This window comes from Mycteria americana, chromosome 6 (assembly GCF_035582795.1).
Source record: "Mycteria americana isolate JAX WOST 10 ecotype Jacksonville Zoo and Gardens chromosome 6, USCA_MyAme_1.0, whole genome shotgun sequence".
Classification (NCBI taxonomy): domain Eukaryota; kingdom Metazoa; phylum Chordata; class Aves; order Ciconiiformes; family Ciconiidae; genus Mycteria; species Mycteria americana.
In genome coordinates, this window is record NC_134370.1 from 54,831,056 (window position 1) to 54,858,856 (window position 27,801).

Sequence of the window (27,801 nt, forward strand, 5' to 3'; positions counted from 1 at the left end):
CCTCGTGCTGACATCTGCACAGCATAAGCCTCCGTTGCTGGCCCATCTCCACAGGAATGAATTTTATCCAGAAAGCACAGCAGAAGAGGTTCGGATTAATATTCTAGGTTAGGCTTTTAATACTGGGTAGCATAAAGGTCAAGTAAATAGTTTAAAAATAACTGAACATTATTGCTATGAAGAACCTGTGCAGAAATACAGCTTTGTCTTTTTGGTGTTGATCTTATAATACACAGTTTTTACCTTTTGTGATCATATTCTGAGTTACTAAACCTCATCACTGATGAGTTCATTCCTCGCTGTTCAAGTAGTGGCTCCACAAAAATTTAGTAAGTTATTTAAAGCTACTTCAATTGACATCTAGCAATTTGGGTATTGTTTTTAATTTTCAGACAAGCCATTCTTAAATAATGGCTACAAGAAGTGAGCGATGCTTTTACACATTAATTCAGCACTGAACCAATTAACTACCTAGTTTTGTAACAATATCTCATCTATTTTCAGCTGATTAGGCAACATGATTAAGATCATATGTGTTGAATTAACAGGTCAGTGCATCATCTCACTACAGTTTCATCTAGGAGATGACTTGATCTTAAAGCCATATGAAAAGAACAATTTACCCTTCCCACCCCCGAGTTCCCAGTTTTGAATGTGATCAGCCCAACGTTTCATGGAAAGAGGTCACTTGAACTTGTCTTCTACATAGATTTTCTGCTTTGAAATGTGAATTTCTAATTGAGACATACAGGTGTTATAAAATAGTCCAAACAATCGTTTGCATAAAACCGGCACAAAATAATGAGAGAGAGAAATCTTCACGCCTTACTCCATATTGGTCAGTTCATATTTATCATACACATCATTTTCTTCTGCTGGCTGAGTATCTGAGTGATGAATTTCAATAAAAACAATATAGATCATTGCCCCAAGTACACCTCCCAGCATAGGTGCAACTATAGGGACCCACCACCAATTATTTCCAGCCCTGTAAGACAAAAAAAAAAAGAACAAGAATTATCATTATTTGTCACTCTAGTGAACGCCTACCTCATGTTTGGCAGTGAACAGACATAGTGGTATGATAGTCACTATACTGTAGACCTTTCTATTTTGTCTCACATATCTGTAAATGGATGACACCCCTGTCTGTCCTGCCCATGTTTTGATTGAAATGCAAGTAACAACCACCAGGCATGTTGGTCTATGTGCTGTACTTGCACCTTAGAAAATAAGGCTTCTTTGCTGCATGTCTGTTTTGGGGGCAGGGGATAATTTTTCCCTTGTGGAAAATGGGCTTCATTGACTTACAATGAAATGAACAGAGACATATTTATTGCACAGCAGTCTTGACTGATGCTGTTGCCAGATGCTCATGAATAGGTTTTCAGGAGTGATTAATGCAAATGTATGTTGCAAAAATAGGCTATCTCATCTGCATGGAGATTTGCAGGTTGAGGCCTGCGATAGTATATACAGTGTTCCTCTGGACAAGTATAATGGATTATACTTGATTTTTAGTATACTTGCGTTAAGGAATGTAATAAAACACAGTGACTGTAAAGTGGATTATACTTGACTAGAGCGGTCAAGATTCAAATTTCATGATGTAGTGTCTTATCTCTGTGTTTAAAATGTCAGGGTCTTTCAGTAAGAGGTAAATAAGCATTTAGAAGTTTTATACACCTAAAACTTAATCTTTTTTAGAATTGCTGTGTTCAGTAAGAAAGTCTGGCATATTGGCTCCACTGAAATGTTTACCTTCACTTTGCACAATTACTAGGATTTGATGTTAAACGTGTAGATTTACAAATATTTCTAAAGAAACGAGTCCACCATTAAATGGTATAAAACAATAAACAACAACCTCTTTATGCAGGAGGCTGGGGCTTGTAGAATTGCTCTCCCTTTCCTGGAGGTCCACATTCAGACAATAAATTACCGAGTTTTGGTTTCAGAGCACAGACATTCTTAACTGTACTGGTGCATGAAGGTGTTTTGATTCAGTAACATGCTGTATTAATTGAATATGTGAGTCTGCAGTGAAAACCCAGCCACCTCAATTTCATGCATATTGAAAATGGAGAAGTAACTTTTTTTTTTTCTCCCAGAAATACAAAGGGACAAATTAATCTCTGAGATAAACTTTACAGGAAGCTGCCAGGGGAATTTTTAAACTGTAAGGATAACTATTCAGCAGTCAGTTGTATAGATTTATGCAGAAGTGAACTCGTGGTTAAGTCACAACACAAGAATAGAACAGGGCTAATCTCACAGTGCCCTCTTGATGATAATATTATTCCTTGTTCAGAAATGCCTTGGATGTGTATGTTTTGCCTTTGGAATTATTTCTATTTTTCTCTGAGGATATAAAATAACTCCTGATATTGTTCTACTGACTTTATAGATCTGTTTGTTGTTGAGTCATGAATGTCTGTTGAGCCCCTGAATTTCTGGAACAAGCATGGACTAAGGTTTTATTGGATTAATCAGCACAACAAAATCTATATCAAGTACTTGCATGTATTCCTCTACGTGTGCCCGCGGGCATATAATGAAGGTGTTTCTTGGCAGGTTTCTCTCTTGGCTTGTTCCATGAACTGACGTGTGCCTCATTGACTCCTGCATTGACCTTCTCCAAATCATGGCCTGTATTTGCAGCAGCTGCTGTCAGCTGTGCTTTAGACACCCTCAGCTAAGATGACGAGTGTAGAGTCTTTATAGAGGTTGATGCCAAAGCTGAAATGAGATCAGGACACAGCTGAGTTATGAGTTTTCCATGACACTCAATGCTCCTCCATCGACACAGGAGCAAGAACTCTTTGTGACAAGCACAGATAGCTTCACTGAAGTAACCTTACTTCCCTTATACCCTAGCTTTACCCTAGCTTACAGCTTTGCTGCCAAGTTAGCAGGAAAGCATCCAGCTATGCCTTTGTCATCATCAGGTGTTTTCGCTGTTGGGCAGAGCAAGAGGGAACCAGCTGCGAAGGGGAGGAGGCAGCGAAGAGGCACGGCAAGCGACACTTCGGTCAACTGCAAAAATTTCCAGGAAACTACAGCCTGTAAGCTACATGGGCTGGGAACTTTGGCCCATTTTAGACTTGCAAATACATTTCTCACCTCGCCAACTGCTGCTGGACGGTGAGATAACGCTGTTTGCTATAAGAAACGCCAGGATAATTCAGGCATTCCGCAGTGTGGAAGGTGTCCGGCGACTGTTCTACCCTCCGGGAAGAATGCAAAATATTTCAGAGGCCGCTTTGCCATCCAAATCCCTGCGCGGACAAGAGGTGCGTCTCCTGGCCCTTTCCGCAAGGCGGCTTAGTTTAGTCCGGGCGGCTTGTCCCCGCTGCTGTCGGCGGGGCCGGCGGCCACGAGGTGTCAGCGTTACCTCGCCGGCGGCTCTCGGCGGCGGCCGGGCTCTGCCCCCGCAGCTGCCGCCGGGCCGCGGCGGCCGTGCGCCGTTACCGAGCGAGGCGCAGACTGTGTCCGTGCTGCCGCCGTGGGCAGCCGGAGCCAGCGCCAGCCCCAGCCCCAGCAGAGGTGCCAAAGAACCCGTAATAAGCCAGGGGTGACAGGTATGGCCAGCTCCAAGCGCTGATGCGAAATACTGTTCTGCAGAGCCGTTTCTCGCTTTCTCGCTGCCATTTCACGCTCTGTTATGCTTGTCAAAATCCAGAGCGCGGTGTTTGTACACACAGCTCTGGCTGGTTTCTCACTACAGACAAAACCTCGCTATCCCAAACTTTTCTGAAGCTTACTAGAATATTAAGCATGTGCTTAAGACAGACTCCTGGTTATCTCCACGGTTTTAGGACAAATCATCAGAAACATTTAGGTCTCTCAAGTCAGCAGTTGTCTCTAATGATGGGGACAGTTGCCATCTGTGACACCTACTCCCAACGGGTTGAGGAGCAGTTTGCAGGAGTAGGCCGCAGTGCTGACTACATCTATTGTGTGCAAAATGGTGCTCTCTGTAGGGTGCTAGGCAGACACCCCCTTTCCAGCTGCAGTGGGTCAGAACAGCTTCTACGGGGAGCCTTTGACCAAAACAAATCCAGTTGCAGTGGCTAGAGAAACCACACCATAGCCTGGGTTCCCTGGCTCGATTCTCAGGGAAACCGTTCCTTCAGGTGCCTTTGTGCAAAATGTAGTAACAGCAACATTTAGAAAACCCCTGCTCAACTGCCTCCCTATCCTCTGGACAACTCCGTGTTCCAGCAGAAGAGCTCCACTCCAGTCTACTTGCAGTTCCCTGCCTGAGAACATGATAAAACCAGAATTTACTGGACCGACAAGCACAAAGAAGGGTGGAGGGGATTTTACCCTTGTGAACCAATTATCTCAATGTTTAGATCATTTGCTTGGGATCAGGGTGTCTCATCCTTCTGTGTCTGATCTTTTCCAAAGTGAGGCTTTCCTGGCAGTCCCTGGCTGCTCTGTAGGCAGCATTTGAAACACTCACTGACCTGGACAGAGAGTGACTTGGTCACCTTGTGAGATGCTTCCATCCTCAGTTCAATGAATATTCAATGTCTCGTCACTATTTCCTATTGCTCGGTTTGTGCAGCACTCCCCTCATGTCACTGTGGAGGTTTCATGCTTAGGTCCCAGTCCCTGGGCATGCTTGTTACTAGAGAGCTTAAGCACCTGCCTCAAGGTTGTGAATTCCAGTTAAGCCGAGACACCAAAGGTTTAGCTGTCAACTGTTGCTGCATCACTTAAGTCTCTCATGCATATGTAATGCCAGCAGAGCATCAGGTGGTTCAGGATCCCAGCTACAATCATTCACTTCTCCCATGGCCTGTAACTGATCCAAAGCTTCCAGCTACCTAACTACCTACCTACCTAAAGTTCAAGTTCTTCCTAAGTCCCACCTGGATCTGTGCTGTAAATAGATGACAACATATTCCTGTTTTATCATTCCCTTGAACTTGGTTATAGCTGTAGCCTTATAACTGAAGGCAGGGAGGAAGACTTCTTCCTCAATTTATACATCCCTGAGACTGCTGTAAGTTTATTCTGGCAATGACCAGAGATCTCATATCTCATTTTTTTTATGTTCCCATTTTTAAATTTCTTAGTACCATCTTTACACTGGGGATGCATTCCCTCTCTGTATATAAATTCTAAAACTAAATTAGGGAAGAGCCCATATTGGTACAGATGTAGAGTTTTCTCGTAATTTCTTCAATGTAAATGAGTAAGACCTTACTTTTGGAGAGGAGGAGAGTTCACAGGTATTCTGTGACTAGACCACAGTACAATCAGGCTTCCAAACTTTTTCAGCAATGTAATAACCAGCTTCATAATATATTACAGATTATAGCACATGACACTATAATTAACATCATTGTCAACAACTACTTATAATTAAATAGGCATGAGAGAGGAGAATCCTAGGTGTGGGATGTCACTCTGTGTGCTGCTGGTTTTTTTTTTTTTTAAAAAGTGCAGTCTAATGGTACAGTGGTAAGAGCTGCTGGGGAGGAAAAGTTTGGAGGGAACCAGGCTAGAGAGCTGACCTCCCACTGGCAGCTCACCAGAGCTATGTTACATTTGAGCTTTAGATCTGGCCTACGGTGTGACTGTGCGCCCGTTTCTGCTATGCCGTGCCTAGCTTTTTTGTATGAGAAAAGCTTTGCTACTGCTAACCTCTACTAAGGCACATGATTTGTGTAGATGGAAGTCATACTAAATAAATACAGATTACTTGTACTTGGTGAAGCAGCTAAAATGAAATCTCTATTAACCAGAGCTCTGTGGTCTGCAGTACTTCTAGGAATTCCTACTTGTAAATAACTGGAAAAACAAACCATTCAAAAATAAACCAAAAGATCTACCTCCTGATGACAGATTACTCTTACTTAGATATCCCAGAGTGCCTCTTACACTGGATATGTGTAAGCTGTGGATTTGATGTGCAGCTAATTAGTTGTGCATTTGGCCAGCCAGGAGCATGTGTGTGCGTGCGCACACGCATGCACAGGGATTTGAGAGTGTGCTCTGAAATGTGGGAAAATGAAGGGAGCTTTCTTTCATTCACTCCTTTGCTCCCAGGCAGGAAGTCAGGCTTTTAGATTGTTATATATTTCTGTAATAACTCAGTAGTAATAATAGGCTAAATCAATCTGATATGTCTGTGTTTTTTACAGCACCCAATAAATATTCCCACCTAACTCTCTCACGATTTCATTTTTTTCTGAAAGCTGCAGGACAAGAGAAGAAAGCACTCTTATATTTTCAGTGACCTCTAAGAATCTCTAATATTTTGGGAAGGGTCTGCTTGAAACAATGATTGATATTAGAGATAATGCGTGTTTGATTTGCCCTAGGAGCAGGAAATCCTTTTTAAAGCCCAGTTCCTAGAGGATGTCTGGCTTAAAGTGCATTAATAGCTTCTTCTGGTATGCAAAGAATTACCTATATGTATATAAAGTATGACTTGGTACCATGTTGAATCAGGATCTTACTTTCCTAGGAAGCAATTTTAGCCAAGAGCATTTTATTTCATATCCAGGCATACTTACGTGAATACTTCCATCCCCCATCCTGCAACGGCTGTGAAGAGCCTTGGGCCTAGATCCCTGGCCGGGTTCATGGCACAGCCACTGTTCATTCCCAAGGAGCAAGTAAGAACAATTATAAGAAGTCCTACTGCAATTGGCTCCAGGCCCTTTGGTACGCTGTTATTTCTGGTGTCAAAAATAGCAAATATAGCCAGAAGAAGAACAGCTGTTGACATCACCTGGCCAATGCAAAGAAAAGAATATTGAATAAATATGTGCAGATTCCTTCCGATAATGAAAAGAGGGGCCATGGCAGCTCTGTGGATTGTGGTGGCTTAGAGCTGGTATTTAGATTTATCCCACTAGACAGAGTAGCAAAATTTGGAACCCAGTGCCTCTCTACTTCATAGTAATGAGAAGTTTTGATACCTGTGCTGAAAGAAAAAGACAAGAAATATGCTGAGGACACTTGAAAAAAAAAATCTGCAACAACCTGATGTGGAAAGAATAGAGAATTTAAAAGGCATCTCCTGTGTGAACTCTGATGCTTTGTTTCCACATTTATTCCTATCACTTTAACAGTTCCATTTACTTGATTTTTTGGTAGTTCTGCTATGCCAATACACTCAGTTACATTGATATAAAAGGGTTTTATGTGACTGTAGCTTATGCTGATAAATTAGGCTAAATATGCACCTCTCTAGCCCGGTATTGCATAACATAAGAAAAAAAAAATGAAGTCTACAAAGTCAAAAATAAGCAGCTAAAAAATTAGGAATTATCTAAATTAAGGTTGCACGTGTAACTGGAATGTGAACTCTATATTGCATATGCTAATTGAGCTGATGAAGGAAATTTTCTTGGAATTACTTTGATGGAAGTGCTGCTCTGCTTAAATGCTTTGTAAATGTTGATTTTGCTAATAATTAACTTAGGGGAAAAACAGACAAAAGTTTCAGCGATGTCAAACATTCAATTTCTATACTGATTTAAAGAAGCTTAAGTTTGGGGGGGTTAAAAATTATTTTTATTTCATCTGGTTTTAATTTTGTTTTAAAATATGTATGGGCAAAAAGATCTTATGGAAAAGTATGTTAACTGATCCAAAGCAAAAATCAGAATTGTCTTTCTTACAAAATTTCAAAACAATGTTTGTACTTTTTTGAAGCCAGATTTCACAATCTTCAAGTCCTTTACGTGAGGAATTCCTGTGCTCCAGCAATCCCTAGTTTTTTATAGCTTACTTATGCAGTATATTTATTTCATGTAAGCCTGAAGAAGACAGGTAAATTGATTAGAAGTAGATAGAAGATAAGAAACTTAATTTTCATTGCTGGATAAGTGGGATTAGAGGATACAGACTGGAAATAAAGTGGAGATTTTTTCAGATTCAGTAATTTGAAAAATAACTATTACAAATCTATTTGCAAAGAGAAGGCTAGAGAGGAGGCTTATGGTAGCAGAAAACTCAGTTGTTCAAGGTGCGTTAATCTGGCTGCTTAAGCATTACTTCAGGAATAATAGGTCCACAAAATGGGCTGGATTTTGATGTAAATGGACAAAGCTCTGCTGAAGTTTATGGAGAAACACTGATTTACGCTGGGGAAAACCTCTTACATATATTGCATTAAAGACATGTAGAGTGCAACAATTAATATGATGTATGTGGAAAGAACAACTTGAAATTATCTTGCTTGTAAAATATGACTAAAATGTAACCCCTGCAAACAGCATTGCTATTGCATCTCATTGCTATTGTACACAGTGATGTATGACCAAAACACAGATTCATCATACCCATTAGAGATCTATGTATTTTTTTACTGCTTAGTTTTACAGTTTTCAGTATGTTTAATATGTAGAATCAAGACAGTTAAGTCACTTACCTGATCTGCAAATCCATTTATGAGAGACAGATACGGAGCTGGATATGTTGCGAAAATATGTGCTGTTGCGTTAGGTCCTGTGACTTCAAGTGTTCCATTGCTATAGTCCATAAAGGCATCTATAGAAAACAGCCATTACCTGGTTGCACTTCTCCATAAATACTAGGTTTGCTGGGACTAGAATATATGTGATAGGTTTGTGCACTTCACATTCTCAACTGTAACTGATTGTTTTTTCTGGGAGCATAGTTAATGGGTTTGAGGGGATGTACTAATTATACCCTCTTGTCTCATCTCTCCTCCTGTGCCTTGAAGTACTTGTTTTATGTATCACAGCTTTCAAAATGGGGCTGTTTTTTCCCCTGCTCACTGCTCCAAACTCAGTGCCAGGGAGAATTTTCTGATTCTGAACACAGTTGCGTTATTCTGTAAGAGGTGCTTTTTTTTGGCATGATGCCCCGAAAAATGCATAGCATCCTGATTGTACTGTTGTGGATTCCCAGCCACCAGGAATTACTGCTATTCCATTTGAGAGTTGTGCAATGACTTCTTGGAATGAACTCTCCTGAGAGACCTCCTCTTCTAAAGGAGCTTGAATTTTTCACTCTGCTTGGGCTTTACACCCAACTGCTATGCTAGTCATCCAAGATGTCAGGGGAGAGGCTAGCCCCAAAACTTCAGTTCTTAGTATATTTAAGTTAGTGTATTTTTATATATATATAGTAAATATTTATGTATATTGTAAATACATATATATTTATGTTAGTCTATTTAAAGCATATTTTAAATAGTATAATATGACTTCTGTGTCAGAATAATTTGCTGCTTTGGCAAGCTCTGAAGTGTTAGAAATAGGAAGACACTAAATGAAGAACTCAAAAATCTGCGTGGACTAACACGAATAACAAATACTATGTCTTTATGTCACTAGTGGATCCAGTGATAAGGTGATACTTGTGAGTAAAGAAACAGCTCCCCATCTTCCATGGAGGTCATGGTGAGGATGGTTAGCTTCTCCTGAAGCTAGCAGACAAATCTGTTTCTCCTTGCCCCTGTTTTTTCTAGCTTTGCTTAAGGCCACGACATGGGTGCAGAGAATATTTAGTTGTTTACTTTGGTCAGGCTCTCTCATTTGCAGTGTCAGATTATTTTGTTGCGTTTAACTATTAGGAAAAAAAAAGCTAAGGAAAAGAAAATTTCTCAGCTGTGAATTACTTTGTACACCTTTAGAAAGGCCTCATGTTCAGCAGCCTAGCATACATATTCCCTCACTCTTTCAGGGGTATCGCTGAAAATGAAAGCACCTAGCTCAGATCTGTGTGTATGGGGAAGATAGAGGTGTTGATCTCCTATGTCTGTTTTTCTACCAGTGAGTTTTCAGTGGACCTCAATGAGTACAGGACACTCCTGCAAGTTGCAGGAAGGAAAAAATACAGAAGAGGTTTGGGAATTAATAAGAACAAGAGGAGGGCAAAGTACTTGAGCAGAGATAGGGATATGAGAAAATCCTGCACTCCTGAATAACAGGAAGAAGTCTCTAACCCTAGCCCTAGCCCTAAGTTCCCTATCTTGGCTCCCTATCCTGCTGCTACCCTTTGGCAGAACACAGTGAATCCACGCCCAACCCCATGTACACGTTGACATACTGCTGCATCCTGGCTGCAGCCCTAATCCTGGCTGGCTGGCTCGAGAAGGACTTAGATTCAGATGGAAATCCTGTTCTGGAATCCCACAGTTTCCAAATTCTAACACTAACCTTAAAATGAACAAACAACTCTTCCCCCCCCACCCCCCCAAAACCCAAACAAACACCACCAAACCCAAAACAGTTACCACAGTTCCAAAAGCTTTTTCTGTTCGTGATTACTACCAGTACTGAGGACCTAGCTGATATACAACAGGCATTTCCATTTTCATTTTTCCTCTGTCACACATAGACCCAGCACTGTCTGGAGACATAATGCCTATAAAAGAGAGGCTTTGGAGGAGATGGGCTGAGACAGTAGAAGCAGAGTTTTGGAGTAGGTGATTGAAGCAACCGCTCCGACTCAGTGGATTCATCAAGTCAGGCAGTCTGTTACTAAGTTTTTTCCCTTTGTGGCACACCATGTAAAAGAAACACGCCTTGAGGATAGCGGTAATATTTTTTTTTTCTTTTTTCTCTTCTAATATGTGACCCCTTTATCACTCTACCTGGAGTTCATTGCCTTGGAGAGCTACCTCTCCAGGGTGGTCTGAAGTTTAGTCAGGAGGGACTTGATCTCATATCCTGTAACCTCAATGAACGACGTTGGTGATACTTGCCTACAGGCACTTGGATCAGGTCTTTAATGTTTCTAATTTTCTTGGAAGATTAATAGCCCTATATCCTGGCTGTTAAGTAATTTAAAATCCTTACTGAGAAATACATGATCTCAGAGGATCTGCTTTCCCATGAATAATTTTTCTAAATTTCAGAACATTTCCTGGAGTATTACTGTTTCAGAAAAGTTGTAGGATACCTGGAATGTTTGAGTCTTTTTCTTTTTTTTCCCCCTTTAAACTCTTTATGCTTCTTCCTTTCTTCTTTATGTCTTTAGCTTCAGTCCTGCCATTAGCCCTGTGTGAACAGAGTCCTCTGCCTGCTTGGCATTCATTGAAAAATTGGGGCCTTAGAGACTGCCTGACCTCTAGTTTGTCCTGTGAGCATGTCTAAGGTGCACTCACCATAATAAATCCCAAAGACAGCTGCTGCTCCAACAAATGCTCCCAGGAGTTGTGCTAATATGTAAATTGGTAATTTGGTCCATTTTAATCTTCCAGTCACGCACATGGCTAATGAAACGGCTGGGTTTATGTGACCACCTGAAAAATAAATTACAAAATAAGTCATATGGATGACTCAGATGCACGAGAATAGGTGAAGGATTTGTAAAAATGTGGGTACTTTTGAGCATGAGAGTAGTATATGCTTATTTCGCAATTAAATGCTGACTGCAATTAAACTGAAACAAGGTGGATGAAACTGGGGGCGGGGGAGAAGCCAGTATCCACCAAGATCCAGCTTCCCTCTTGATGTTTGCAGACTGTGTTATTTATCAGACTGCTCCCCTGCAGTATATAATCTATATATCTATAGACAGCTTTTCTAGAAAAAGCCTAAATCTGCCCTATCAGTTGTGATGGGAGGGTCTGTCACTCTGCACATATTGTCTCTCCTCAAGGGCTTTGGCTTTTTATTTTTAAGGGAGGATTGGGGCAGCAGAACATTCATTCAGTTTAGCAAGCATGTATCAACACTAAGGACTATTACTGGCTTGATCATATATCTTGAGGCAGCTCTGGAGTACCCTGGATTTAAGTCATATTTATGTCCCTGTCTTCAAGCTGGGGTTACTTAGGAACTCAGTTTTCATGAACACAAAATAAAATAATGTTAGGGCTGTCCAGCTTCATGCTGACTGTTGGTAAGCTACGCCTAGATGGGATTTGGGGACAGCAGTGTGTAGTTCTTCATCACACGTTTTCATCAAGCTCTTACACCCTCCAGAAAGGTCCATGATAAGGAAACTGATAAAGTAGCTGTGCTGAAATGGAGTGTTCTATTTCCTGTGGAATTTCCTTCCTTTGTATTTAGGAGTAGCTACACCTAAACTCACACATGGAAAAGATTTCAGCAACGTTGGAATTCTTTGTGACGATTTTAGTTTCTAGAATATATTTATTATTATGTCACATGCTAGTCACTTCCTTCAACATTTTTTATCAACGTGGAAAAAAAGTGTTGAATGCTTTTGGAAAACTTCATTTTTTACAAATATGTAGTTGATATGTAAGAAATACAAATTGCCAAATAAATAAACAAATGAATCAGTACTCCACAGTAAAAATACAGTAAACCCCAGGTTTTGCAAGGACATAGCAGATCCATTGCTTACCTTCCAGGTAAAGTCTCATTTCAGCCTGTACGGTTATCAGAAAAAAATGGCCTTTGTCTTTAATAAAATAACTAAGAGAGCGTGACCTTTGTCTGTCAAAGGCTAGTGATGGAGAAAGGGCCTCTATGTACAGTTTCTGTGTTTGCTTGCACTTCAGGTCAGTGAGACCTTACGAAATCCAGGCACCTTTGATACATAATGAACTGACAAACACAGATAACAAGCTGGATAAAACCTTCTTTGTATAATTTCCAAAACTCTGACCTAGTAGCACCAGTCTTGAATTAATTTTGAATTCCTCACTGTGTTTCAAATTCTTCAGCACAGAGCAAATAGATGGATGGCACCTTATTTAACAGCCCTTCATGTGAATTTTGATAAATTGTTATCTTGTCTTTTGTTCTTTACTCTGGCTGGAATGAATAATTTTCCTTTCTTTCAACACCTGATATTGTTCCCCACCTGTATATAATACAGGGTGATTATGATGGCCAGGACAAGTCATAACAATATTAGAGATGTCTGATCAACATTAAATCTGGACAGGAAAAGTCTAGTTGAAGGCTTTCATGCTGACATAGGGGAGTTAAAAGATTCTTGGTTCCTGTGCCACTGGTAGTTTCCTGGTTAAAAAAAAAGAAGTCTGTTTTGGACAGCGTGCTCCCCATTCTTTTGTAGTTGCAGTGATCGCAGTCATGAGTTTGTTTGAAATGTTAAGTTGGAAAAAATGGTGGGAAATTATCTAGACATTGAGGAAAATTAGATGGAGGAAAAGCGAAAAGGGGAATTTTCTTAGATAAGAGAGCTCAAATTTACCAAGTGTGCAGACTATATATTTTATGTTACCCTGAATTTAGAATTTCATAAAGAACTGATGCAAAATATTTTAGCAGTACTTAAACATGAGATTTCATGGCCAAAGAACCACAGAATTTGCTAACAAATTCTATATAGGAACTCACGAAGTGTCCACTAGCAATCATGTGTTGGATAGTCACAGCCTGTTGAAATATCTGTTCATATTCTTTCACAGAGAAAATGCACTGCATGCAGAATCTTTTGTCGTAGGAAAAATACAGGAAGCACAATATTACAACATCTGCAACTGCTCTGCCTTGCTGGGAATGAACTCTAATCTTCTACATAATAGAGATGAATATCCCTTGAAGATGCAAACGTAGGACAGGTTAGTGTCTTTACAGGTTTGGGTTTCTTTTCATGATACTGCATTAGAAGAGTTTACCTGCCTACATGTCCACCAAAAGCTGTCATTTAAAGTTGTTCAGGTAATAAGAATGTACTGCTGAATTAACTTTGTGTGGTATTAAGGAACCATTCTGCTCTGTTTCAATGACAGTAACAAGTCTGCCTGTTTTGCAATACCTTGAGCACTTTCTAATGTGAACTTAGAAACCTCCTCATGCATGGTGTCTCTGTAAAAGAATTTGTAAAAGAGAAGAGAACTGGCCACAGGAATTTCTGCTATAGCAACTATTTATAATGGCCTAGTTATACCTACAGATATCTGCCCAGATCAACTTTACCCTTTTTATGAAGGGTAAGAAATGCCTCTATGAGAACTGGAGTACAAGGGCACCATTTGCTTTAAGAGGGCAGTATAAACACCACATGCAACATGGAGTATTGTGTATTATAACACACAACACTGTGTATCATTACAACCCATCATTTTCTATTTTAAAGGGAGATTTTAAATGTTAAAAGCAGTTATGCTAATGTTTCTGATACTAATTTGGCCAAACTGAATAGTGGAAATAGGAGACAAAGCACCATCCAATATAGCACATGTAGACACTGATTAGTTAGCCCAGCTACAAAAGAGAGACAAAAGAGAGATTCCTGACCAGTATATATTGAGGAAATGTTATAGCACAAACAAAGGGGCAACGACAGTACATTGACAGTGTACCACAGAATGTATCTCTAGTACTGAGTCTTTTTGCTGTTTCTGCTTCCTATGATCCACTACTTCTGCGAATAAGCAGACAGGAGCAGACTTGCTACTGCCTGTCATAGGACATGAAGAGATAAATTGCACTCTGCAAGGTGAACCCTGCTCCTTATACCCATTAGTGGGTGACTGCTGGATTCTGCAAGCTTTTCATGGTTATTTCCTTAAACGCAGTGCCTATGCTGTCCAGGATCATCTCTATTGACAGAAATTTCAAAGCAAGACCAAGCAGATTTCTGGTTCGCACAGACCACTTTCCATAAAGGCCAGAGGTCTGCCAAGGTTTGCACACTGTAGTTCAGATCAGAATTTGGTGGAAGATTTTGTCAAATGCAAAGAATAGAAGGAAACAAGAAGAACACAAAAGATTTACTAGTGAAACTCTGACGCAGACTCTGCTGTGCTTGCTATTGCTAGATACATAATTGTTTATACCATGAAATGGAAGCAATTTAATAAGGTAGCCTTAAAACCGTGGCAATAAATGCTATGTAAGAAAAACCAAAAAAGTCACTTACCAGAAACCCCCCCAGACACATACACTGCTATGGTGACTGCCATTGCAAATCCAACCGAAACTGTCATGGGCCCACCATGGGCTCCTCGGCTAAGGACAGCCTGTCCCACACACCCACATCCAAGTGCCTGTATTTTAAAAGAGAAATGTAAAACCATGAGTGTGTCTGCCAAACGTTATTGGTTAGTTTGCAACTCCTGCTGCTGTCCAGGTATAGCTGAAAATGTTGTTAAATATTGAAACAATGCTAGAATTTGAGATTAGTGGCATGTGTGCCATTGTTGCTTTTGCTGCAGTTAACATTTGCTCTTTATTTTCCCCTGCTCTGTGACCAGGAAGAATGTCTGCGAATAGGACCTCTCTCTCCCCAGAAAACAGTTTTCAAGTACAATGATGGGATACAGATCAGAACTTGGAGCCTAAACAAGGTCTCACAGCCTTTACAACAAATCTCTGCATCTGGAAGTGAAGAGGGAATTAATTCTGTGTAGTAAGTTTTCAGTTCCAGATTTTTGTTATAAGCAATGAAAAAATTCCTATAAAAGTTATGAAAGATAGTTCAAAAACCTTTTAATGTTTAATGCTGAAATTCTGGAATGAGACAAATTTCTGGAGATTAGAGTGTGTGTTACTGTCATGCTGCCTTGATATCATATATTGCTCTATCAAAATATTTTACTGGCTCTGCAGTTTGAACAATTAACTGAAGTGGGCATACCTAATAGTTCACAGTAGTCTCAATGGATTTAAACTAGCTTCCATTTTATGTTGGTTCCCCTCAGAATGAAGTTCAGCAATGCATTTAAATATATACTTAAGATCATACTTATTCAGTTCTAAAGCTTCTGCTTAGCTTCAAGCATATGTTTAGCTCCTATTAAAGTTGGTAGGAAAGATTTTCAAAGGTACAAAAGGCCTTTAGTTTAGGATAGGCTAGCTGATCCATTTCGGCCAGAAATCAATTTGTGTCTTTGAAAATCTCCTCTTTAAATGTATGCCTAAGTGCTTTGCTGAATAAGGACCCAACACTCTATGGAGGATATAAAATAATATCTATAGTCTGAAAACTTTTGCTTCTCTGCAACTGTAAGTGATCTGAATCATACCATTTCTGGGATGTGACTAGATTTATCTTGAGCAACCTTAATTACTTTGATGTTAAATTGGATACATATATATTCCTGCTTTGATGGTACATGGGAATCTGATTTTTTTTCTTCCTATAAAATAATTCCACCTTAGCCAATGCAGTTGCTTTGGTTAATCTCCTTGCTTTGCTTTTGTGTTCTGCCATTACTGTGTGTTAGCAATGACTGTATTGCAAATATTCTTCCTAACTATGCATATTTGAATGCATAAAACTTAGTTCTTTTAGAAATGCTTATTTTCAGTTGCAAGGCAGTTGCATTCAGAAACTGCAAAGTAATGGGAAAATCTCTCCTGCCTTAGAAATAGACTGTACCAAAAAGATTTGGTGATTGAGGTTTAACAAGCAAGTCCTGCTAGAAGAGGTGCAATTTAAACAGGCAAATTCATACTTTTCTTTCCATTATTTCCCCAAGGGTTTTAACTAATACTAAAATGTGACAGAAAAGCTCTCAATAAAATTACGCTCTTAACCAGCTTTGCAATGCAGACGGAGTTTCTGTTGTAAAAGTGCCCCGAGACTGTGTCATATACCCAGGTGCAGTTCTTGCCTTGAGGTTATAATCATGCAAGCAAACAAAACACTGTCTGGTGCCAAAGTGTTACAGCTGTCAGGTTACGTAAGGGTAGGGTGGTGTTAGATAGCAGTAGTTTATTGGACTGTATAATTTAAAGTTACAAGACATATTCCAAGCTGCAGTCAACTGCTGTGCAATGGATGACATATGCTTAGGATTACTATTAGTGTCATATACCTAGCAATTCAAAAGGTAAGCACAAATGCACATACAGATATAAAACCAAAACAAAACACATTTTAGTTGTTCACAGCTGAAATTACATGTTTTTTTAAAACTTCATATGAGACAATTCTACTCATCATGTTTTTATATATTTAATTAATATGGAAAGAATGGGTATGCTGGAATTTATAAAGTTTAAGATTAGGGCACAAGTCTAGAGGAGGTGGAATTAGCATGCTCTAGCCTTCATTTTCCAGACTTCTCAAAGGAGGAGTATTCCAGAAATTGCACCAAGCAAGATTTAGTGAAAGATATGGCTCAGACATGGAGCAAGTTCAGTTAGCTGGTCTGGGCCCCTGTGTACACCGGGGTGCAGTTTGCATTCAGGCAAGCAGTTAGATCTACAAGTATTCACTTGTGTTCTGAAATGGCATAGACAAAGTTTTGTAGATTCAAAGAAAAGGTCGTTCTTTTGAAAATACTACCCCTTTCTGTAAGGGCGATCAAAAAAGAGAACAGAAGTGGGGGAGATGGGTATAGAAAAGGATAAGGGACGGTAACCACATCTGTAGTTGATAACTACAAATTCACAAGAATAGGGAAGGAAATAACAGAGGGAGGCTGTGGCCTCCTTTCCCTGATTACCAGAACTGAGGAGAATCATACAGAAACAGCTCTGTAGTCCTCTTGCATAATAGTTTCTGCTCTGCACGTCATAAGGAAATATGCAACTCCAGATGCTCCATTTTTGTGCTAACTGGCCTCAGAAAACTGAATCTACAAACAAGAAGGCATACAAGCCAGCTTGAACACAGCTGCACTGGGTTCTTGCTTGGTGGATGTTGGTAAATGACTGCCTGCTCACGTACGATGAATGAACACTACTGCAGGCACAGTCAGCGTGCGTCCATTCTGGGATGAGGAAACTGGGAACTGAACCTGCAAATCTGAGCCGTGTTACGGTAATATTTTCTCCATCTGCTGTCATTTTAAGAAGGAGAGAAAAAAATTTTCTTATACCTACTATAGCTAAGGTTGACATAACTGGAAACTATCACCTAATCATGTAATTACATGAGAAGCAATTTAATACCCTGTGAATCTTTGCTTGGCTGAGTTAAGGCCAACTAGATCATCAAGTTGTAAGTCGGTATTCTAAGTTTCTAGGCCAAGCTCAGCCATCAGCTGCACCCACACAAACTCATTGATTGAAGCACATGGAGTCAGTGGGAGTTTAATTTACAGTAGAATATAGCCAGATCTCTCTCTCTTATCTTGCCTTATCTTACGTTACCAGGTTTTCATTTTAGCAGTTGTCTATAGCCTGATCTGCTTCAATTTACTGGAGTAGCTTCAGTAGTGACTTTTTGTTCACAAAGTAATTAGATTACTGTCATAAATAACATGTTTGGGTGTGGAATAGCTGTCTGTACATTCTCTGCCAAAAACCTTGCTTCATAGACATTAGATCCTTCTCTTTGTCGTGGGTAACAAGGCTAATGTTAGGAAAGGAAAACAACTGGCCTCCAATGAGCATAATGTCCTATTACTCCCTGGAAGTTTGCAGAACTTTATCTCTATCCCACTCATCAGAGAGACTAAAGATCATTTTGCCTCCATCTGTGCTATTTTCAGGATTTTTGTAAATGCTTGTAATTGCATTTTTCAGTGTAAATAGGATTTTCTGCAAGATCTGAATCCAGACTTTTAGGGAATCTATTTTTCTATATGGCCTGTAAAGCTTTAGACATCTTAAAGCAGAATGGTTATATAAAAAAGGCCCCTTCTTATCGAACAGATCTAGTGGCAGTGTGCATTCATAGCCATACACTCTTACTGTAACATTAAAAAAGCACCCAAGTCTCCTGCTTTTTAGCAGTGCGGAGACAATGATGTGTGTTTTGTTATATCTTGTACATCACCAGCTGCCAAGCTGTGGTGAGTTACGTACCTATAGTGGGGTACCATAGATGTCCCTGCAGGCAGAGCGTGGCCTCAATGGCCGCACAACTGATGATGCTCTACATGAATACAAGAATTCAGCGTGCTACAAGGAATACAGAGTCAGTAGGTACAAAAAAATTGTTTTTTTAATTATAAGCCGTACATTTGCAGTCAGGAAACGCTAGAAAAATAGTTCAGAATTTCTATTTTAGTTAGTTTTCAGGACAGAACCATACTTAAATAACCACAGCTAATTATGAAGAATCTCCAAGGATCCCTCCACGAGTTCACAATTTTCTGTAAGGATGCCTTTGTTCAGGGAAGGCAGCAGCCCTGCCCCTTTCCCATGCCACACTCGCGCCTACGTTCTCCTACTGTTCCCCAGACAGGCATTTCCTGCTAGCCCGCGACTTGTCTGCTCCCCTTTTTCAGACTGGATGGACCTACGGTACTGCTCCGGATTCCGCTGCACGTGCGCGTGTTCCTGCGCAGTGCTGCGAAGGGCCGGGCTCTCGGGGGCAGTGCCGTGCGTTAGGCTCAAGCTGTGTGCTTGTGGTGAATGTCCTTCTGCTATGCTAAAGTTACAAGTCTGCAGAAGTAGAGCGATGTTGCTGGGACACTCAAGGACATGAGAGCAAGCCCTGGTATTTCATTTCTTAGGGAAACCTCCATGACTATTCCACGGACCCAGACTTAGCACTGCATATTTAGGCCCTTAAAAGCAGGGAAACAGGCAGGAAGAGTCAGAGAGTCCTTTGGGGGCTGGGAGAAGTGGTTGCATTTGCCCTTCACTGCAGGTAGGGATCTCGTTGACCAAAATTGCCCGTGAAAATATTAGAGGGTTGTTTGTGGTTTTCTATAGTCTTGTACGGTTCCTTCTGCCCCCCATTAATATTTCCACATATGGTTAGTTTGAGCGTTGCTTATAACAGTAGTGAAACTTTTCATACAAGAGGCTGATTACTAAATTGATGGTATCCTTCTAAAGGTCTTTAATTTGGACTGTTTTTTAGAACTCTCTTTCATTTCCAATCTCTTTATTTATAAAGCAAGTCTGCTTAAGAATTTATCTGTTGCATTTCATAATAAGGTGTTTTATAATGGATTACAAACTCTTTCCATACAGAGCCATATTTTTGTTATATTTGTGTATTATGTAGGGCCTTAACTCAGACTGGGCTCCTAAGCATTCTGTTAATAGAGATGGTAATGTTAACAGTAACAAAAATAGAGACATATTAGATCTACTAAAATTCAGGGCATTAGCTCTGCAAGAATTCAAGTTGTAGGAAACTCCTGTTCTTCCAGGAAAGAGCAATCTTCATCTAACTTCGTGTTTAATATTTGCTATCTTTTGTTAAATCAGATAGTACTTAAAATTTTAAAGTGAGGTAAAAATACAGCTTACCAGTCAAGTAATTTTTAAATACTTTAAAAACACATGGCTCTTACTTTATTATTAATTAAGTATTTTGGTGGGGACAGGGGAGATTTCTGCACATTACGATTTAATCAAAGTTGGAGTGATAAAAAAATCACTATATCCATTCTCCTGATGATCTCCTGGGACACAACCAATATCCTCTTGGGTTCAAATGGATTTCCCTTTATTTTTTTCAGACTTGCTATCTAATAAAATAAGGGTTTGAAAAAAAACCCTTATCATTTAGTTAATTAAATAGGATAGACATAAGCTTCAAAATGATTGTCATTTTGAAACTTTTTTTTAATGACAGAAAGCATTACTACTTGGAGACATGAATGTAAATTTAGTAAGACTTTGGATGAATTGTGTATATAAAGTTTTTAAAACATATAAAGGTCTGGTTCAAATTGGTCTGTGGGAAAAAATACAGTGAAAATATTGAGGGACAGACTATGCTGTGTTATATAAACTGATGCTTTTAAATTTTTATTATTGCTTTTGCATATGCAATAGGAGACAAATAAAAGCTTGAAATCACCTAGAGAGAATGCAAAGGTCTACATTCTCTCATATTTTATTATGATTAATATTGCACTCTTCATCCTGAAATGCTAAAATGCTTTTCTTTTCTGATTTATATAGGGCAACTGGCTTGAGTTGGTTCCTTCAGCGAAGATTATTTTTATTTTCTTACTAAGTTTTAGAAATTCAGGAGAGAAAGGAAATTAAACATTTCGTATTCAGATACAAACTTTCAGGAGTGAAACATGGCCCCTTGCAAAGGGGCTAGGAAGAAAAGACTGGGCAATGGAAGAAAATCTTACCTAGTGGCTTCTTGAGAAAAAGAACCTATTCAGGTGCTGCTTCCCTCCGAGGTTACTCATTTATTCTTGAGCTGAGATGTGCTTCTCTGCTTTGCTTCCTACACTAACTGGAAAGATTAAAATCTTTCTAAATTCTTAAAATGTGTTTAGTCTTTGTAACGATGCTCGGGGAATTGTGCCATTCAGAGAGAGTGCAGCAGCAGGCATTGCAGTTTCTGAGAAAGGAGGTTTTCTGTCCTCTCTTAGAACTATAAGGGTACATGTATCTTTTCTTTTACTCTTTCCTTTGGGTGCAGGAACAGAGTGGCTGGATCTTTGCTGTGCCCTCATGGCTGGAGGTGCGTGGTTCTGACTAATTAAAGCCTCAGTATGTTCTCTTCCTAAGCTGTTTTCTGTTGGAAAAAAAAAGCTGAATGTTTTTAATAGTAAAGCAGCATTTGAAGAATGGGTTAGAGGAACTGAGTCAAGTTTGCCTTTAAACCAGACCATGGACTGGAGAGCTCACTGGAATTCACTTCTAGCCAGAATGGTTTATTGAAGTGTTGAGATCACAAAGATATAAACTCACTGTATGGCATGAACTGCATTTATTATCTTTTATTCTGTTCTCCAACTGTTTATGACAGTTTTAAAAGTCTTTAGTTTTGTTACCTTTTTTATTTGGTGACACTTTTGAAAAAACAGCCTGTAAATTTGTGTCTGTAAAATGTAAATTGAAGTTTTGCGCTTGCAGTTGAATGTTGGAAGGATGCAAGTCTTCTGTGAGGCTCAGGGAGAGTGCCTACACTTCAGTCCTATAGACGCAAACTTTCTGGAAAAAAACGCATCTACAGAAAAAGGTCTTGGAAAATTAAGTTCAACTTACTGGAACCTTTTGGTTAAATAATGAGAGCTGAGTTATGTGTCGGGGCTGATGTTGCAGAGATGAAGATAATTCTCTTTTAAAACTTTCGTGCAACACAGAACATCTGAGTCACCTGAAAGTTTAAAATGTCATATACTGGAAAAATTAAGTTTGTACTGAAAACAAAAGATTTCCTGTGACTTTTCATAATTTTTTGGGGTAAAACAACTATTAGGTAACCTTCCTTTCAGTTCTTTCACACTGCTAACTATTCAGCTGAATCAAAGAATGACTTCAGGGAAATAGAAGTGTTGTTTAGAAAAAAAATGTTAATGGATTTTGATAATAGTAAAATTATAGAAATAATACCAGTGTGCAAGAATACCTCCTTAACCACAGCACAACTAAGGGTCTTTGTTACCACTTTGACTTCTGTTTGCAATGCTGATTTAATACAGTAGCAAGAAAGAGGAAGAGTTTGCACATCTTCAGCAGAATCATTAGCAAAATTTCATGCCGTCAAAATATATGCAACTGGTACAGAAAATATATGCAGAAACAGAAAGGACGCTGAGTTGGTGATGACAGGGAAATGAAGCATCTTATTCCCATAAAATGAGCAGTTTTGGTCTGGAAGTGCAGGATTAAATTCTATTATTTATTGCTTGTACTATAGTATTGCTGCTAGACACCCTAATGTATGGATCTCTGTGACATAACAGCCACTTTTCAGAGTGCAAACATTGCTAAGGCCCGTGGTATTTGTAGCATTATATAATATTTAAAAAGCTGTTGAGTGACATATCAAAATACCAATTATAAGTATGTTTTAATAACCTTTTTTAGCTAGTTTTGACAAGCTTAAGGTCACTGTCTAAGAGCTAATTATACAAGATTCTGTACTCCAGGAAATGTATTGCTGATGGCAAACAAGGTAGATGTTAGAGGCTACTGCTATTTAATTTTGCACCTTAAATAAAACTCGTTGTAAGCAATTTCATCCTATACAAAGAAAGAGTCTCCCTTCCATAAAAATTTAGAACACAGAATTTATCTTTGTTTAAAATTTCTAAGTAGTAATTTTGTATTAAATGCTAAACACTTGTTTAAGGAGTAAATGATCAAAAGCTACATTTGCTTTCCTGTAATAACATCATGTAATGAGGATTCTAATGCATGTTTGGAATAAGGGATATATATTACTGTACAGTATTGTAATTAATGTGCACTGGAATGTACGGTCACAAAAAGAAAGGTATGGAAAAGTTGTTTAAATTTTAATCTTCTGAACTGAGCAAATCCATGGAATATCATACTTAAAGATTTTTCAGGCAAGACTAAACTCCCCAGCAAAGCAGAAGTGATAACTTACATAATGAAGCGGTCAGAATATGAAAACAAGACAAAAAGATTTCAATGAGCAAAAAATAGCCTTCCTTCTCATTAGTTGGACTATTTGCAGCGTGGGGTGTCATGCATTCAATTCATGCTCCTGCACTGCATCTACTATGCACACACAAACATTTGCTTCAGTGGGAGTTTTGCAAGAGGCTCCTCACCTCCGGTTGGAGACTAAGCTTTGGGATAGGAATATATATACTACCCACTTGTCTTTATATGCTAAATAGAAGCCTGTGTTCTGTTTGAGCAAGGAAGCGGGCACTGCTCTGGACTCAGGAGATACTGGCTCCTGTGCAGCTCCTTTCTGGGAAACTGTGTTTAGTAAGATGCTCTTGAGAGTGAAAATGAAATACAAACTGTGTTAGGTGAGCAGTAGCCGGTAAAGGAAGCCACGTGGCCCATTTGGCTTCTCTTTTTGGAACTGTTCCAATTTAGATATACTTAATGGCATAAGCCAGAGTAAATCCCATTTTGTTTGAGAGCAGTGCAGCCAGGTTCCAAAGAGGAAATATGGAGAGGAACACGACTAAAAGCAGAGAGGCAGCTGGATAGGTGAGTTCCAGAGAGACTCACTGAAAAGTCACATAAACCTTCTATCTGATGCAACATGGCTTATTGACTCTTTTGTCCTGGCACCCCGATGTTGTTCCCCAGAGTAACCCACAGGAGCCCCAAGACGAAAGGTACTGAAGCAGGAGACATGTTGAATAAATGAATAAAAGCTCTCCAGGGAGCTCTTTCTCGAGGAAGGCCTCAGGGGCCCCAGCTACGGAAGGCTGCGGCTGTGTCGGAGGCTGGGACATGTGCGTGCCCTGGCCTCTCAGCCACCACGGTACAAAGGGGCTGGTGTTCTCCCACTTCAGGGACCTGTTGCATAGGTGTAGGCTGGAGGGACCAGTCCCACAAGCTGGTTCCAAACACACTGTGTAAATCCCACATTACTCAGTATCCGTTTCCTGGAAAACAGTTGTCTCCTTTTCAAATGTGCATTGAAAACTTTATGAGTAGATTGTGGGTTTTGTGGATATTTATTCTCAATTGCAAACGGCACGATTAAACTTTGTAGGTTGGGGGTTTACCGTGTGACAGCACCAAGGTAAATGCAAGAAATGGGCAGGAGTTTACAAATAATCTGCAAATATAAATACCCAGCATAACGTGTGCTCCTCCTTGCCTGTACTACAAATGTAACTTAGTTACGTTAAAACTGTATCCCTCCATTTGTTTTACTGAAATCACGTAAGAGGTGAAGTGCAAGATTTTCTTTTTCTCAGCTTGATGGAACCTTCAAAAGTGAATATGATACGGTTCAAGACAGTAACCAAAAGCTCAGTGTAACCAAAACTGCATGCAATTTGCATTTGGTTATGGGACTGTACTTTTTGGGTTTTCTGTCCCAACTCTTCTTCCAGAGTGTAATTAATTAGAGAAGTTGTGCTATGCCTTGGGGAATAATTCAAGGCTTGATACTGAAAGAAATACTTGTTCCCCCAGCAGAACAGGTCTAAGAGTAAAATAGCCTAATCACCAGCAGGATTACCCAGACAGGCACTAACGGCAGCTGCTCTATACCATTGGATCTGCCTATACAGCACGGCACTTCCAGGTTCCTAGAGTTTAGTGTTCCTCACTGAACCCTCAAAGAGGTTGAAATCAGGTGCTTTGATAAGCAGAGAGAGGGGTTCGCACAGGCTATGTCTGTGTTACCAAGTCGTGCAGTGCAAGCAGGTGGTTGAGAGAACCTGACTATGGACATCTCAGGAGGGATTACTGAGGAGTATCTTCAGTCTGATCCACTGGACTGAGCATCCATTAATGGTCAGTACATTTGCTGTGATTCTGGAGCTCACCTTCCACTTTAGTTTCATCCAAAAAGAATTCAGTTTACCTGCTCTGAGACCATGCTGCAAGGCAAACCACAGCATATTAAGTAGGGATGACCAACTTCAGGATGTTATCCAAACTGTATACCCACTAACTTTCTCAAGGCTTGTTGTCTCAAATCTGTTCAACGTTGCAGGCAGAGCCCTTCTCAGCCCCAGGTGAAGGCTTGGTTTTTGCCTGATGAGCGATTTCACTTTCTAGATGTCCTGAAATTAATCTTACAGTTTGTACATTTTCCAGTTTGGAAAATAATGTTGCAAGGCTTGAGAGTTACCAAAGATGGTAGTTTAAGCTCCTAATAGTGTGTGGTCTGTGATGTTGTTCTCCAGAAAAAATAGAAATAGGTGATTTGGGGGTCCAGAATTTCAGCCGGCTAAATTCCAGAGGTGCTAGGCTGGTCGCAGATTTAGGTATGGTCAGTTAGCATTGACTTCCAGACAGAGCCTGTGGGTAACAGAAAGGTTCATCCCTTCCTTGCTCCCTGGTGCAGGTGCTCCCCACAGGCTGTAAAACCCATCACAGTGACATGAAATGGCTTTCAGCAAAGATCTGAATCAACTGTGCTGTAAGTCGTGAACTCTCATCTCACTTTCGCTTTGTAAAGGGATTAAGACATAGTTAACAGGATGGTGGAAGAAAGCTCTAACTTCTTTTGCATGCATGGTGCCTGTTTTTCAACGATTTCTGCCCTGTGACTTACCAGGGTGCCCCTTTCATTAGCTCCACTTTAAGTCAAGGGTTTAATATTTATCTGTTCTTAAAGAGAAACTACATACTAGCTGCCAGAGCCTAAAAGCAATAGCAATAAATAACAGCAGAAAAGTAAGTTTCTTCACAATAAACACTTCGTACTGCCGCTAACTTGCGCAGGCTAAACATAAATTGAGGTATCCAAGCTGCAGTTTAATTCATGTGAGGCTCTTCTCCGCTTTAAGCCAAGGTTGGAATTAGAAAGAGTAAGGCAGAATTGAGAAACTCAGTCAGATTATCAACAACAATTTTGTAGCTTCATTTTCTACTACATTCATATGGTGAATATACTAGAAAATGGGCTCTGGGTTTGCATTTCCTTCTAGCCTTGTGCAGCAGGACATTAAATAATAGCATTTGTGGTCTAATCTGCACTTTAATATGTTTTCTTCACTTGCTTAATTGTATTAATGGAAAGAGGAGGATGATCGTGTGGCGAGGACACAGTACTGGAAGTCAGGTGATCTGGGTCATACTCAGAGTCCTGCCACAGGCTTCCTGTGCAGTCTGCTGTAATCAGATTTGCTAATATATCAAATGAAGATTTCTCCTCCTTACCAGGGTGTTGTGACACTTAATTCATTAATGTTTGTAAAGTGCTTTGTGCTCCTTGCTTCTAAATGTGCTCTTAGTGTAATAATGTCTTATGGATAGTATTAAATTTGAGAATAATGTCACTTTAGTGCCTATGCACTTCAGTTGGCTGAAGTGTAGTAAAGACCATTATTTTCATGTATTTTATGAGCTACTGGAATTTTTTAGATGACTTACTTGAAATTTAGCTAATATAGTTACAGTTATAAAATATATTATGTCAGTACTGTGCCGGCTTCTTATTTTTTTTCTGTCCTTTCACTATGATGAAATATTTAGCAATAAGCAAGACTGTCTTGTTCAGACTAAAAGGAGGAAGAAAGGGTTTGGCATAAATACTCTGGCTGCTTAACTTCCAGCTCTCCTACTTGAGCCTGCTCTCTACCCTGGTAAGTCACCAAACAGCTCTGCGTCCCAGTGCAAAATGCACAGAAGAATTGAGCAAGGGACTGAGTGAAAAAAATCTGGGGGTGTGAAAATGGGGAGTTTTAGTATTTATCTAAATTGTAGCAGCACTACAGGACCAAGCAACTCTATAACTTATGTAGTACAGTGAAAAACAAAACAAAAAATAGTTAACTTACAAAATCTCTGAAGGTTTGGCAATGCAACTCCCAATAAATTCACTACAAATCACACAGCTAAATTTCTATATTTCACAGGAAAATAACTCAGCTAAAATTCTCTTAATGTGCAATACAGTATGTTTGTTAAAGCAAATGGAAGTTAAGCATAGAAGTGAAAGTAGAACAAACTGCTGAGTTTTTTAAAAACAAAAGCAAGAGTCTTAGTAACGTTCATTGTGCATATCTGGATTTTTCAGAATGTGGTAGTTCACTGAAATCCTGCTCCTATATGAAATCAAATGCTTATCAGACAATTGTAATACATAAAGCTATCTGTTTTTAATAGCCAGTGATATTTACATCAGGTGGAGAAAGGAATTACAAACTTACCATAAATAGAAGCAATTCATTCAAGGCTGTACAATGTTTGTCAGGCAGTAACCACGCTGCTGGTACGGTACAAGAAAAAACATACATGTCCCCTTACAAGCACTGTCCAACATTAGATTAGTAGGAAGACAGGAAAGCAGCTGACACTTACTATCAGTATAAAAGTTCCCAGGAATTCTGAGAGGGCTTCTTTAACCAAGCTGTTCTTCAAGGCAAATTTCTCCTTTAAACTCCTTTTGCTTTTCCGGCTCATTTTGGCTTCCTCTATTGCTCTGGTGCCCTAGTTACAAATACACACAAAATTTGCTCTGTATTCGTCCCTGCTTCAGCTGAACTTTGACACTTTTACTTATACATTGAAATATGAGATTTCGTCTTGTACAGCCAGTGAAATCATCTGACTGCAGGCATTGACAGAACCAACTCAACATGCCCTAACAATTCATCATGAGTTTTCCATCCTGTGCCGTCTCCGAGTACGCTTC

General features: G+C 39.6%; 2 protein-coding genes across 2 annotated transcripts in view; one reads left to right on the forward strand and one right to left on the reverse strand.

Annotated features, from left to right (window-relative positions):
- The window catches only part of ALDH1A2 (aldehyde dehydrogenase 1 family member A2), a 211,105-nt gene that overhangs the window by 114,629 nt on the left and 68,675 nt on the right, over nt 1-27,801 (forward strand). The gene's annotated exons all lie outside the window — the stretch shown is intronic.
- AQP9 (aquaporin 9) lies at nt 826-27,569 on the reverse strand. Its single transcript, XM_075505921.1, has 6 exons — nt 27,468-27,569; nt 14,806-14,932; nt 11,105-11,242; nt 8,399-8,517; nt 6,534-6,751; nt 826-988 (listed from the first exon to the last, which is right to left on the reverse strand). The coding sequence occupies exons 1-6, from the start codon at nt 27,567-27,569 to the stop codon at nt 826-828; spliced, it is 867 nt and encodes a 288-aa protein (XP_075362036.1).